The sequence below is a fragment of the Pleurodeles waltl genome, chromosome 9 (genome assembly GCF_031143425.1).
Source record: "Pleurodeles waltl isolate 20211129_DDA chromosome 9, aPleWal1.hap1.20221129, whole genome shotgun sequence".
Classification (NCBI taxonomy): domain Eukaryota; kingdom Metazoa; phylum Chordata; class Amphibia; order Caudata; family Salamandridae; genus Pleurodeles; species Pleurodeles waltl.
The window spans coordinates 957,676,394-957,690,565 of NC_090448.1; the positions used below are offsets into that span (position 1 = coordinate 957,676,394).

A 14,172-nucleotide genomic window follows, 5' to 3' on the forward strand; every position below is an offset into this window, starting at 1 on the left:
TTTGTTGTACACACACAGGCAAAATATGAGGAACACACATTCAAAGACTTAACTCCAGGCCAATAGTTTTTATATAGAAAAATATATTTTCTTAATTTATTTGTAGAGCCACAAGTTCAAGATTTGAAGTAAATACATAAAATGCAAGGTACTCCACAAAGATAGGTTAGGAACTTTGAATTAGAGGAATAGCATACACAGTTTTAGTAAAAAATGTAAATAAGCTATTTTAAAAGTGCACTCTGCAAAAATCAACAGTTCCTGGGGGAGGTAAGTAATTGTTAGTTTGTCAGGTAAGTAAGACACTTACAAGTCTCAGTTCCTGGGCATAGGCAGCACACCGTTGGGGGTTCAAGGCAACCCCAAAGTTACCACTCCAGCAGCACAGGGCCAGTCAGGTGCAGAGGTCAAAGAGGTGCCCAAAACACATAGGCGCCTATGAAGAATAGGGGGTGCTCCGGTTCCAGTCTGCCAGCAGGTAAGTACCCGCGTCCTCGGAGGGCAGACCAGGGGGGTTTTGTAGAGCACTGGGGGGGACACAAGTAGGCACACTAAACACACCCTTAGTGGAACAGGGGTGGCCGAGTGCAGTGTGCAAAGCAGGTGTCGGGTTTTTTATTAGAAACAATGTAAGGACCCGGGGGGGGGGGGAGGGGGGGTCACTCTAGCGGTGCAGACAGGGCACAGGGGGGCTTCTCGGGCCACCCACTGACTGGGCTAAGCAGAGGGTCACCTGGTGGTCACTCTTGCACTGAGGTTCGGTTCCTTCTGGTCCTGGGGGCTGCAGGTGCAGTGCTTGGTCCAGGCGTCGGGTTCCTTGTTACAGGCAGTCACGGTCAGGGGGAGGCTCTGGACTCCCTCTGCATGTGTCGCTGTGGGGGCCCAGGGGGGTCGTCTCGGGTTACTCACAAAGTCGCAGACGCCTGGGAGTCCTCCCTGTAGTGTTGGTTCTCTGGAGCTCGAGCCGGGGGCGTTGGGTGCAGAGGGTGAAGTCTCACGCTTCCTGCGGGAAGAGTGAGGTCTTTAAAAGTTGCAAAGTTGTTGCTGTTTTTGAACAGAGCTGCTGTTCATGGGAGTTTCTTGGTCCTTTGGTTCAGGGCAGTCCTCTGAGGCTTCAGAGGTTGCTGGTCCCTGTCAGATGCATCGCTGTTGCATTTTTCTCTGAGTCAGGAGACAGGCCGGTAGGGCTGGGGCCAAAGCAGTTGTCGTGCCCATTGTTTCTGCAGGGCTTTCAGGTCAGCAGTTCTTCTTGTTTCAGGTTGCAGGAATCTGATTTCCTGGGTTCTGGGGGGCCCCTAAATAATAAATTTAGGGGTGTGTTTAGGCCTGGGGGGCAGTAGCCTATGGCTACTGTCCTGGATGGTGGCTACACCCTCTTTGTGCCTCCTCCCTGAGGGGAGGGGGGCACATCCCTAATCCTATTGGGGGAATCCTCCAAACTTAGGATGGAGGATTTCTAAAGGCAGGGGTCACCTCAGCTCAGGACACCTTAGGGGCTGTCCTGACTGGTGGGTGACTCCTCCTTGTTTTTCTCATTATCTCTTCTGGACTTGCCGCCAAAAGTGGGGGCTCTGTCCAGAGGGGCGGGCATCTCCACTAGCCGGGATGCCGTGGGGTGCTGTAACAAAAGGCATGAGCCAGTTCCTGCAGGGGGAGGGGAGAAGCAGTTTAGGTCCTCCGAGAGCACAAAGGCTCTCACCCCAGGGGGGCAGAAACTCATCTCCGTGGCAGGCTGGCACAGACCAGTCAGTCCTGCACTGAAGGATTGGGTAAACTACAGGGGGCATCTTCTAAGATGCCTTCTGTGTGCATTTTGTAATAAATCCAACATTGGCACCAGTGTGGGTTCATTATTCTGAGAAGTTTGATACCAAACTTCCCAGTATTCAATGTATCCATTATGGAACTGTGGAGTTTGATTTTGACAAACTCCCATACCATATACTTAATATGGTCATACTGTACTTACAATGTCTAAAAATGGACTTAGACACTGTAGGGGCATAGTGCTCATGCAGCTATGCCCTCACCTGTGGTATAGTGCACCCTGCCGTAGGCCTGCTAGGGGGGAGACTTACCTATGCCACAGGCAGTATTTTGTGGGCATGGCATCCTGAGGGGGGGCATGTCGACTTTGCCCTTTTCTCCCCACCAAAACACACATTCTGTATGTGTTAAGTGAAGGGTCCCTTAGGGTGGCACAACACATGCTGCAGCCCTTAGGGACCTTCCCTGGTCACAGGGCCCTTGGTACCAATGGTACCTTTTACAAGGGACTTATCTGTGTGCCAACTGTGGAAACAATGGTCCATTTTAAGTGAAAGAACACTGGTGCTAGGGCCTGGTTAACAGGGTCCCATCACACTTGTTAGTCAAGTCAGCATCAATATCAGGGGAAAAGTGTGGCGTAACAGCAACAGGGAGCCATTTTCCTACACAGGACTTCTAGCTGACAGATGCAAAACTGTTCTTTTGAGCACTAACCTGAAATTAGGGTATTTGGCGAAAAAAAAGAAACCAGTGAAATAGCCAAAGGTCTGTTATTTGGGGAAGGAATGGTTAAATCTTTAAGTAAATATGTACAGACTTTCGCTAGTCTGGACAAAGCGCCGTTTTCTATGTGTTGTGTATTCACAGAAAATAGTTTTTTATGGGAATGCTGGGAGGAGAGTGCAACCTTTCAGCCATGCAAATTATAAGTCCCAGTACTCTGGATACCAACGTGGTGAAAACTATAGAGGGAACTAGGGAGTTCTTCCCTACCCCTTCCCTCCTGTTCAGGCAAAATCACTGTTTTGGACAAGGTTGCTTGGTACTTCCATTGGTGGAGGAAGGATGTCAACCTAACTTCCTGCAGGCCGCTCTCTACAGTTTCAGGAGTTTCAAGTGCTTATCACTTTGACGCTGGGGTGGGAGTGGCCTCTTGGATGAAGTGTAGATCAAAGGCTTCCAGTCTCCTCCAGAGCAGAGGCACCACATGAAGCTTTGGGAGATGTGTCCCTTTGACGTGACTCTTGCAAGTCCAGGCGGATAGCACAACCAACGTGCTCTGGCAACTAACTGGGTGGGGTCTGGTCATGTGCACTATGCCAGAAAAAACCCAGACGTGGCTCTGACTGGACCTTCTGAGGATTTTCTTAACTGTCACCTATCTGGTGGATTACACGAATGCTAGAGTGGGCATTCTCAGCAGAGACCATCTGGCCAACCGGATGCGATTCATTGTATATTTGCCCAGTGAGGCTGCCACTTCCGAAAGTTCTCATTGTTAAGCTTCTTGTGTCCTAGATTTTAAGTCTTGGGGTTCATTGGGAGACATTGTTCATCTGCTTAGAGACTCTGGTCTCCTTTAAGTGTTTACCATTCTACTGCTGCTCCAGCTGTTTCTGAAGAAATGTCAGGCGGGTCTGTGCTCAGATCATTCTCATAGGCTCGGGCTGTGCTCAGAGGGTTTGGTACATTGACCGCCAGAGTCTAAGCGTCTGCCGGTGTTTCTCCTACCACTTCAGGAGGACCCCACTTGAGTTCTAAACACACACCTTTACAGCCCACACCTCCAAGGCTGTCAGTATAGCCATCATATACAACCTACTTTCTGCACCATTTGGTGCTCGGACTCTGGCAGCCTTCCTTCAGAGAGTAGTTTTGCCTTTCATGTGAGGTAATCCATCACAATTCTCTTGTTTTTCTTTCTGTCACATCCACCTGTGGTGGAGGAGAGGCTTCACTGGTTAGACCTCAGGAGGGCCATTAGCTATTACATCAAACTAAGGAGCACCAAAAGAATGACCAACTTCTCCAGTATGGGATCTTTCATAGTCACATGCTTGAATTATTTCCTGTCAGCAGGATGGGAACCCTCTGTACATTACACTCAATAACATGGATCTTAACCTAGACCAGTTAGCTCCTATTCACATTATTGTAAATTACCCACACTCCAGCCAGTCAATGACCAGCATCCTTCCCCTGACAGGTTTCCAACTTACAGATTTTCTACCGCACATTCAGTGTGAGGAATCCCCAGGAGAGCCCTCTCTTTTTGGAAGACAAATTTGAAAAGAAAACAGTCATTGCTGAATTAGGGGAGAAGAAATCCCTTGTAGACGCCAGTAAAACATGCAGTTAAAAAAAGTGTGTGGAATGTCCACATACTAAATGCCTGTACTGCCTTCTTTCTAACCATAATCCAGCAGACTGTTCCATCTTTAAGACTTTCTCAACCATGACCCTCAAGAACAGGGAGTGAAGGCTGGTCCAAGAGGAGAAAACAGAGGCTGCCAACTCAGGAGTGCAAGGGTAAGACCTCCAAAACCTCTTCAGAGAAGCCCATGTTAACGACTTCCAAGCAAGTCTCAAGAGACCCCCTAATCTGGTTGGCTGGTGTCCTCTGCTGCTAACCAGCATGTCAGAGAAGCCACTGAGAAGCTTTCCAGGAAACAAAATATCACATTGTGACAAGAGGGTGAGGTGCCGCTAAAGAAAACTAAATCATCTTCAGAGCCCTTGCAGCCAGTCGGAGCCATTACATTTAGACACAAGGGCAGAAAAGACTTTGATGAAGAATTCTACTCCTGCTCCAACATCTTCATGACTACAGTCTCCTATTTTGTTGGTGGCTTATTGGGCACAATCACACAAACAAAGAATGTTGTTGACAAGGCCCTCCATAGGCACACATCTTCTGCATCATCTAGGAGTCACTTGGACAAGAGAACACTGCATAGGCTATCAACTACCCACCTAGCGTCAACAAGCCACCTCTTGACATCATCAAGTTTTTTTTATCAGCAGCTGCAGGAGCAGCAGATCCTGTAACGAAGCCACCTGTCTTTAGTGTCATCTGCAGTGACAATTATACCACTATTGCATGTTAGTCCATTACAGTCCCTCATGGTTTCCCTAGTACCATAAAAACCTCAAACAAACTGTTGGAATACACTTCATCAGAAGGAGAGGACAGAGATAATGATCAAGATCTGAATTAACTAAAAGCTCTTTACTCTGAGAAAGAGGCTTTACCTCAAAGAGCCACTGAGCCAGTGGATCTGAATATCCAATAGGTTGATTATGTACAAAAAGAAGAGATGGATCAAGCACAATGTTTTCATCAAATCAAATGTCAGTGTGAATCACCAAAGGTTCTGCAATAGAGACGCAGTCCACAAGAATGTTAGTTACTACAAGTACATGTTATGCAAGTGCTACTAGAAATACTAACTACTATACAAATATGGTCACAAATCTATGTCAACGCATGCCTCAGGCATTGGTTCTGTATACGTAACCGGGGGCATTCTCCACTTGTTAACCTCCTGTATTACAATCAAACCCAATAACATTACAAGCTAGTCATTTGCTTGAAGAAACACTTCCTAAAAAATATAAAGAGCCTGGGAAACAGGCCTCTCCTATTAGACAGTGAAGCAGATGAACATGTATCCAACTCAGAAGACCCCTCCCAATCCGGCTTCAGACAAAACCACAGCACCGAGACCGCCCTCCTTGTCGCCACAGACGACATCAGAAACCATCTCGTCAATAGAGAAACATCAGCCCTCATCCTCCTAGACCTGTCGGCCGCCTTCAACACTGTCTGCCACCACACTCTGAAAATCTGCCTCCTCGAAGCAGGGATCCAAGACCAGGCCCTCGACTGAACCACATCCTTCCTCTCTGGCAGAACCCAGAGAGTCCATCTCCCCCGTTCCTATCCAAAGCCTCCAACATCATCTGCGGCGTACCCCAGGGCTCCTCCCTTAGCCCGACACTTTTCAACATCTACATGGCCGCCCTCGCACAAGTGGCCCGTCAACACAACCTCAACATCATCTCCTACGCCGCCAACACCCAACTTATCCTCTCCCTCACCAAGGACCCACACACTGCCAAAACCAACCTCCAAGAGGGCCTGAAAGCCATCGCCGACTGGATGAGAAGCAGCCGGCTGAAACTCAACTCGGACAAAACACAGGTTCTCATCCTTGGACCCCTCCCTGCCTTGGACGACTCGTGGTGGCCAGCCTCGCTGGGCACCCCACCGACACCAACCGACCACGCACAAAACCTCAGCTTCATCCTCGACTCATCCCTCTCCGTGTCAAAACACGTCAATGCTGTCTCCTTCTCCTGCTACAACACCCTCCGCATGCTTTGCAAAATCTACAAATGGATCCCAACCGAGACAAGAAAAACAGTAACCCAGGCCTTTGTCAGCAGTAGACTCGAGTACGGCAACGTACTCTATGCTGGCATCCCGTCCAAACACCTGCAACGCATCCAAAACGCCTCCGCCCGACTCATCCTCAACATCCCTCGTCACAGCCACATCACCCCCCACCTTAGAGACCTTCACTGGCTCCCCGTCAACAAGAGGATCACCTTCAAGCTCCTCACCCACGCACACAAAGCACTTCACAACACCGGACCAACCTACCTGAACATCAGACTCCGCTTCTACACCCCCACCTGGCAGCTCCGCTCCGCCAACCTCGCCCTCGCATCCGTCCCCCGCATCCGACGAAGTTCCTCCGGCGTCAGATCTTTCTCTTACCTCACCGCCAAGACCTGGAACACCCTCCCGTCTGACCTAAGACAGATCCAGGACCTGCTCTCCTTCAGAAGACACCTCAAGACCTGGCTCATTGAGCAGTAGCAGCTTCCTGACTGGTATGTTGCGCGCTTTAGAAATAATCTGATTGATTGATTGATTGAAGACAAACGTTAGAATAAAAGAACACAGAACGATCTTGATAATGATATACAAATTCCTCCCTTTGCTGCTGGTGATGGATATTCAGCAGAAGATGATGAACCAGTCACCCGGTCCAGAGGACTCCCTGCCAGATGATGTAGTTAGGTTTTATTCAAGCTACCAGCATTTATTGTGGAAAAGTTGTCCTTGCCCAATTTCAAAGAGCAGACACAGAATAGCTCCTGCTCAATTACAATTATTGATCTTATATGAGAAGGACTACAAATGATGCAAAATCCAGCACCATTATCTGTCAACCTTTTCATCATTTAAAAGAAATACAAAAAAATATTATGTGCTCTAACATGTATATTTATCTATGTAAGAACAGAATTTGTTGTAGCTACAACTTTGCAAAGTACATCGTGAAACTGATCAAACCGTTGCGTAGCAGGTAAGAATATGAGAGTTCAGAAAAGATAGACAAGGCTGTTCTGTCTGTCAAAGCTAACACCGAGACAGCCAAATATCTAGGATTGTTAAAGTCATACAGTTTATAGAGGGTTCAGATGACGAAACCGGAGGTCCTTTCAACAAAGTAGCTTTTTGGTTGCAACATATAGTATGGAAACTATGGTCTGCAGCAAAGATCTCAGACAACAACATGGCTAAGAGAGTAAGTAAGGCCAGCGGAGGAGATGAAAGCAACAGTTAAAGTATGAAGTTAAAGGGTGTAGTACCTTACTTTCTTTGCAGAGCTTCCTCCTTATTTAAGTAAGGATGCACTACTATCTAAAAACTGGTAGAATAGAGCATCAGACCAGTGGGTGATTGACATTGTTAAATTGGGTTATACCCCATAGTTCCTGGAAGGCGCCCCATAATTTCCTCCCAGGAAAGAACACTGCACCTGAAAGAAATGTGTCTCGAGGTTGAAGGAGCATTGGAGGAAATACCTGTATGGGAGAGTATTTGAGGATTTCACTTCACCTTCTTTCTTTTGTTAAAAAAAATCACAGAAATGGCTTCCGTTCTTAGATTTCAGCAAACACATCAAGAAGCAAAGCTGTTGCTTGCTGACTCTACAAGAGACCTTACCCATTATCAAAAAAGGTTAATGTGTGCCATCTTTGGTTCTCGAGGATGCATATTTCCACATCCCAATTCATGCCGAACAGAAAAGGCTTTTGAGCTTCATGTTTGCAAGTAGCTATGACCAGTTCAGGGCTTTACTATTTGACCTGAAGTTAGCTTCTTGCATTTTCACAGAAAACATTAATGTTTCCGGTAACAGCTTATCAAGGGAGGCGATGTTGTGTGGTATTATACCCCTAGTTGAACAAATGACTCGTAAGGGGGAACTGCATCAGAAAGACAAGGTTATGACCGAATACAAATTGACAACATTAACAAACTTGAATCTGGCTGTCAATGTAAAGTAATCAAAACTGTGTTCAACAACATACGCAGTCTTCTTGGTTTCTGGAACTGTCCCCAAGGAGCAGGTGTTTTTTGAGGCTCAAGAAAAAGAAAACAATCTGATTCGTCAGACATCTCTTCTAACAATGAAGACCAAAGCAACATATGGTTGTTTAAAGCAATGCTAGGGATTGTTGTCGCATATCCTGTTCATACAGCAGTGTTTACTGCCAATGAAAATGAAAATAGTTCAAGAAGAAATTAACATTCAGCGTCAACAAATGCATAGATATTAGGATGACTTAGTAGCATTTACTCCAAAAATTAATTATGCCTTGTAGTTGTGGGTCACAAATTACATTTTCAAAGGCAAGTCTTTGCAGTCTACAAGACTTACAACTACATCTGACAGCAGACCGTTTTCTTTTGGGATGAGAAGCACATATGTTAGATATTAGCATAATTGTCCAAGAACTGATCCAAGAACAAAGCTCTATGCTATATCAAGTTCTTGGAATTCAAGGTGGTGTGATTGCCCTCTGAACTTTGCTTCCAGCAGTACAAAATGCTTATATATTGAGGAGGATGGATATCATTACTGCCAAGTTATATCCGCAAGCAAAGGTTACAAAATCCCTGCTATTGTTGAAGGAGGCTAAAGACCTCTGTATATGGGCCATAAAAAAGTGGAGCATGTCCCTTGCCGCACAACGAAACAACGAATTGCCTATGGCAATATTTAGCGTCCTACAAATGGGAATTAGCTGACAGTTGCATCTAATATTTCAGAGGTGGGGTATCCACTTTGGAACATGTTTGCCACAGATCAAAACAAAGTGTCTCCCACAAGCAGATGGAGATGCCTGGGATCTCAACCACCTGAATGGAAACATTCGTATACGCTTTTCACTCTGATTCCAATGATAAAGAGGATATTGATATAGGAATGAATGATTCAAAATGATCTCAGTAGCTCCGGCCTGGGCTCGCCAACACAGTTCTTTGCGCTATGGGACACTTTAATGCAAGCTCCGATACAAGTGAGGCCTGGTGCCAAACTACTTTCATGAAGTAAGGGATGAGTACTTTACCCCAACCTGCAGTTCCTTCTGCTTAGGGCTTGGCTTCTCAAGGCCTAGAGATCAGGCACTTGTCAGTACCCATGGATTATAAAAGAATCCCGAAATAGGCTAGAGCTCCTTTAGTAGAGCTCCTTGCACCATTACAAATATATGTGAAATGGAAACATTTTAGTTCCTGGTCAGCAAAAGAGAACTAAGTCCAATACAAATGCTCTCCCCCATAAATTCCTTCCATATATTCTTAAGTAAGCAAAGACTGGATTGTTCTTCCCTCCCATAAAGGTTCATTTGGCAGCAGTTTAAAGGTGTCTACAATCTCAATGCAAAACATCATTATGTGCTGAAAGGGTAATTGCAGTATTCATTGAAGGGCTATTTATGAAATTTCCTCCAAAACACAAAATGCCTCCAGAATGGGAGTACAGTATGGTCTTGGCTGCATTTTGTGTGTTCACCTTTTGAGCCAATCCGTAGACAATCTCCACCACCTATAACGGTAAACGGCATTCTTAGTATCTATCACATTGACTTGAAGAGTGAGTGAGCTTCAGACTTTGTCATGCAATTCAACTTTTTTAATATATTTTTCTGATGGATACAACTACCTGTGGATTCCTCACCTTATGAATTCGATCCTTGCGCCAGCATCCAACGGAAAGTCTTCTTCCTAGCTGTCTACGTCGACATCATAATGGCACGGCTCCGCGTGACTCCGTCTGACGTCAACGTGCCAATAAGAGGTCCCTGTCGGCGTACCTGCGTCAGTTTTTCCTTTTTCCGTGCATTCGACTCCAACGTTTTTTTCTTCCTGGCCCGTTGGTTACTGTAGCGATCTCTGGAAGTTACAATGTCGCCTCCGAAGAACTCCGGGTTTAAGCTGTGTAGGAAATGCGGGGGTCGGATGTCAGTGACCGACCCCCATTCGGATTGTATTTGGTGTTTAAGCTCCGAGCATGATCTGGAAGGGTGTTCTTCGTGCCAGAGCATGAATCCGAAAGCTCTGAAGGAACGTGAAGCGAAGCTCTTCTTGGCCAAGGCAAAGAAGGAGGAGCACAAGAAGGTTTCTTCCCATGCTTCTCCCAAAAAACCTAAAAAGCGCCGTCATCATGACTCTCGGCGCCGTTCGGAGCGGAGCCGATCGAGGAGTCGTTCGAGGTCGAGATCTTGTTCGTCACGGCGCCAGAAGACGTGGGAGATGAGTCCTACAGTCACACCTCAGCCGGAGAGTCCGGGGTTGTCACCGGCGCCTTCAGTCTATGAGGTCACTCACGGTAGTCCTCGCTTCTCACCGGCGCCGAGGGATCCTGATGTTCCCCAGACGTCTACACAGCAGTACCCGGCTTTCCCGACTCCAGGGACGGATCCGGCCGCATTTTTTAATGTGATGTATGCTGTTTTTCAATCCATGGCCCCTGCTGGTGCACCGGCGGGTCCCACGGGGCCATTGGCATTCAATTTGGGCTCGCCGGCGTCGTACAGGGCTGCTCCATTCATGCCCTTCTGCCCCACAGAGCCTGGTGGTTCGGCGCCGGGGGTTTCCCCTGGCAGGAGTCCTTCGCCTGGGACCGTGGATCCGTCAGCTTCTCGTCCGACTCCTTCTCCGCGCCATCCGGCGTCATTGGTGGCCTCATCCAGACCGGCTCCATCTCCTTCTGTATATTCGGTGTCGAGGAGGTCATCTGCCGACTTCGGGCCGGTGCCGGTTGAATCCGGGAGCCTTTCGGAACCGGGTCAAGGTCTGAGATCATCGGCGTCGATGGAGTCATTGTCGACGCCGGCTCTGGAGACGCATTTAAGATCTAGAAGGAAGGCGTTGAGGCTTCTGGAGGAAGAGGAATACAGAAGGCTTGAGGAAGATGAGATAGAGCCTTCTGATGATTTCCAGGGGCTTGCCACTGCAAGTGGTTTGGATACTTCTCCGGAGTGGGACATTGCTTCTCCGGGGGAGTTTACTGAGGAGGCCTCCTCTTTCCATGCTGTGGTGAGGAAGGCAGCTGACTATCTGGATTTGCCTTTGTCCACGGCAGAAGTTAAGACTAACCTGCTCACAGAGGTTCTTCATCCTTCTTCCTCCAGTGCTGACCCTTTGTTGCCTTTTAAGGAGGCGTTGACTGAGCCTATTATGGACCTGTGGAAAAAGCCGGTGACATCTCCAGCAGTGAACAGGGCAGTGGCGAGAAGGCATAGGAGTGCCCCAGGAGATCCAGTTTTTCTCTCTCGTCACCCAACTCTGGAGAGTTTGGTGGTTCAGGCATCATGTTCTGCAAAATCTGCCCCTGGTACATTCCCTGGTGTTCCAACAGACAGAGAATCCAAGAGGATGGAGCAATCCTCGAAGAAAATGTTCTCCTCTTGCAGCATGGCCCTGAAAGCTACCAATTCCACTTGTGTGCTAGGCAGATAATTTCATGCCCTAATGGACTCTGCTAAGGAGATGGCAAAAGATCTGCCACAGGAAGTGCAAAAATCTTTTGGGGCCCTTTTCTTGGATGCGCAAGCTGCTACACAGCAGATTATTCAATCTGACCTGGATACTACAGATTTTATTGCCAGGGCCATGGGAACATCGGTGGCTACGAGAAGGCATGCCTGGCTAAGGTCTTCTGGCTTCTCGTCGGATGTACAATCCACTTTAATGGACCTTCCATTTGATGGGGAAAAGCTGTTTGGGGACAAGGCAGGCTCTGCCCTTGAACGGTTTAAGGACTGTCGGGCTACAGCTAAGTCCCTGGGTTTACAGACCCCTTCTGCTACATTGTATAGGCCTTTTCGTAGGTTTCGAGGGTTTGCTAGAGGTTCTGCCTTTCGTAGGTCTCAATCTTATGCCCAACAACCTGCCAACCCGCCCTATCGTGCCTTCAGAGGGCGAGGTAGGGGTGGGGCTAGAGGTCCAGCCCGGCAGCTCTCTTCTTCTTCATCCTCCTCTGGTGGACAACAGCAGAAGCAGCCCTAGTTTTCCCCACGTTATCAGTCACACTTCTCCTGTAGGGGGAAGATTGAGTCTTTTTCTGCAGCAATGGAGGTCAATTACAACAGACTCGTGGGTGCTAGGAATTGTGGAAAAGGGCTATGTTCTCCCCTTTCAGGAGTTTCCTCCTCCCTTCCCTCCCCGTCCCTCCTTTTGTTCAGAAGAACACCTTCTGTTGTTGCAACAGGAGGTTGTGGTCATGTTGGCAAAGGGCGCTATAGAGTTGGTACCGTTGCAGGAAAGGAGTCAGGGGTGTTATTCAAGATATTTCCTGATTCCCAAAGTGGACGGTCGTCTAAGGCCGATCCTAGACTTGAGGATTTTGAATTTGTTCCTCAAGCAGGAAAAATTTAAAAATGCTGACCCTAGCGCAGGTGCTGTTGGCGTTGAACGAAGGAGACTGGATGGTGTCTGTCGACTTGCAGGACGCGTACTTTCATGTTCCCATAATCAAGTCGCACAGGAAGTATCTCCGTTTTGTGATCGGATCGCAACATTACCAGTTTGCGGTCCTCCCGTTTGATCTTACTTCAGCACCCCGGGTCTTCACAAAGGTGATGGCAGTTGTTGCAGCACATCTCGGAAAGAGGGAGGTAGCGGTTTTTCCCTACCTGGACGATTGGTTGAGCAAAGCCATGTCTCCAGAGATTGTGTTGTCTCATCTGCGAATGACAACGCAGTTGTTGTTCGATCTGGGTTTTTTGGTGAACGTACCCAAATCTCGCCTGGAGCCCTTTCAACGCCTCCTGTTCACAGGGGCAGTATTGGACACGACAAGGTTTCGGGCCTACCCCCAGCCTCAGCGGGTACGGGACATTCAGGCGCTGATTCCTTTGTTTCAAAGAGGAGCTGCAGTTCCAGTCCTCAAAGTCTTACGCCTGCTGGGTCTGTTGGCTTCTTGCATTCTGTTGGTCACTCATGCTCGCTGGCATATGAGGGCTCTTCAGTGGTGTCTCCGCAGACAGTGGTTCCAGCACAAGGGGGATCTCAGGGATTCAGTAAAGATCTCCAGGGACGCTGTAGCGGATCTTCATTGGTGGACAGTGGACGGCAACCTTTCCCAAGGAAAACCGTTTTCACTACCACCTCCGGTGGCCACAGTGATATCGGATGCTTCCACTCTAGGGTGGGGAGCTCATCTGGGGGACCTGGAGATCAAGGGTCGTTGGTCTCCAGTGGAATAGATGTTGCATATCAATCTGTTGGAATTGCGGGCTGTACGTTTGGCGCTCAAGGCCTTCCTCCCTTCCCTTCGCGGTCAGTAAGTTCAGATCCTGACGGACAACACTACTGCGATGTGGTATATAAACAAGCAGAGAGGAGTGGGGTCGTATCTTCTTTGCCGAGAAGCCCTACGACTCTGGTCCTGGGCTCTGGACCATCAGATTTGCTTGATGGCAAATCATTTGGCTGGAGTGTTGAATTTACGTGCGGACGTTCTCAGTCGCCACTTCTCATTAGATCATGAGGGGCGTCTCCATCCGGATCTAGTCCTCCACATCTTCGTGATGTGGGGTACTCCTCAGGTGGATTTTTTTGCCACTTGGGAGAACGCGCATTGCCCGTTATTCGGCAGCCTCCAGTATCCGATGCAAGGGGCGTTGGGGGACGCGTTTCAGATGTCCTGTAACGGCCAGTTGCTTTATGCGTTTCCCCCCATACCCTTGATTCCTCAGGTTTTGAGGAAGGTTCGTCAAGACCGGGCCCAAGTCATATTGGTAGCACCGGACTGGCCGAGAAGGGTATGGTATACAGACCTACTTCAACTCTCTGTGCCCTCTGCTCCGTCTCCCGCTCAGGGCAGATCTCCTCTCTCAATCGCAGGGGCAGGTTCTACACCCCCACCTCCAGAGCCTGCACCTTCATGCCTGGAGATTGAACGGGGCAACCTGAGTTCTTTTTCTCTCCCACCGGATGTAGTGGATGTTATACTATCGTCCAGGCGACACTCCACTAAGTCTATTTATGCCGGAAGGTGGGCAAAATTTGTGTTGTGGTGTGGAGAGAAC

At 48.2% G+C, this 14,172-nt stretch overlaps 1 protein-coding gene across 3 annotated transcripts in view; it reads left to right on the forward strand.

The window, feature by feature from the left end:
- Positions 1-14,172, forward strand: part of PPP2R5C (protein phosphatase 2 regulatory subunit B'gamma) — a 1,141,542-nt gene that overhangs the window by 671,153 nt on the left and 456,217 nt on the right. For all 3 annotated transcript variants that reach the window (XM_069208343.1, XM_069208345.1, XM_069208344.1), the window contains 2 exons: positions 10,351-10,361; positions 12,751-12,756. In XM_069208343.1, the coding sequence (XP_069064444.1) occupies positions 10,351-10,361; positions 12,751-12,756 (17 nt within the window). The remainder of the gene's footprint in view (positions 1-10,350; positions 10,362-12,750; positions 12,757-14,172) is intronic.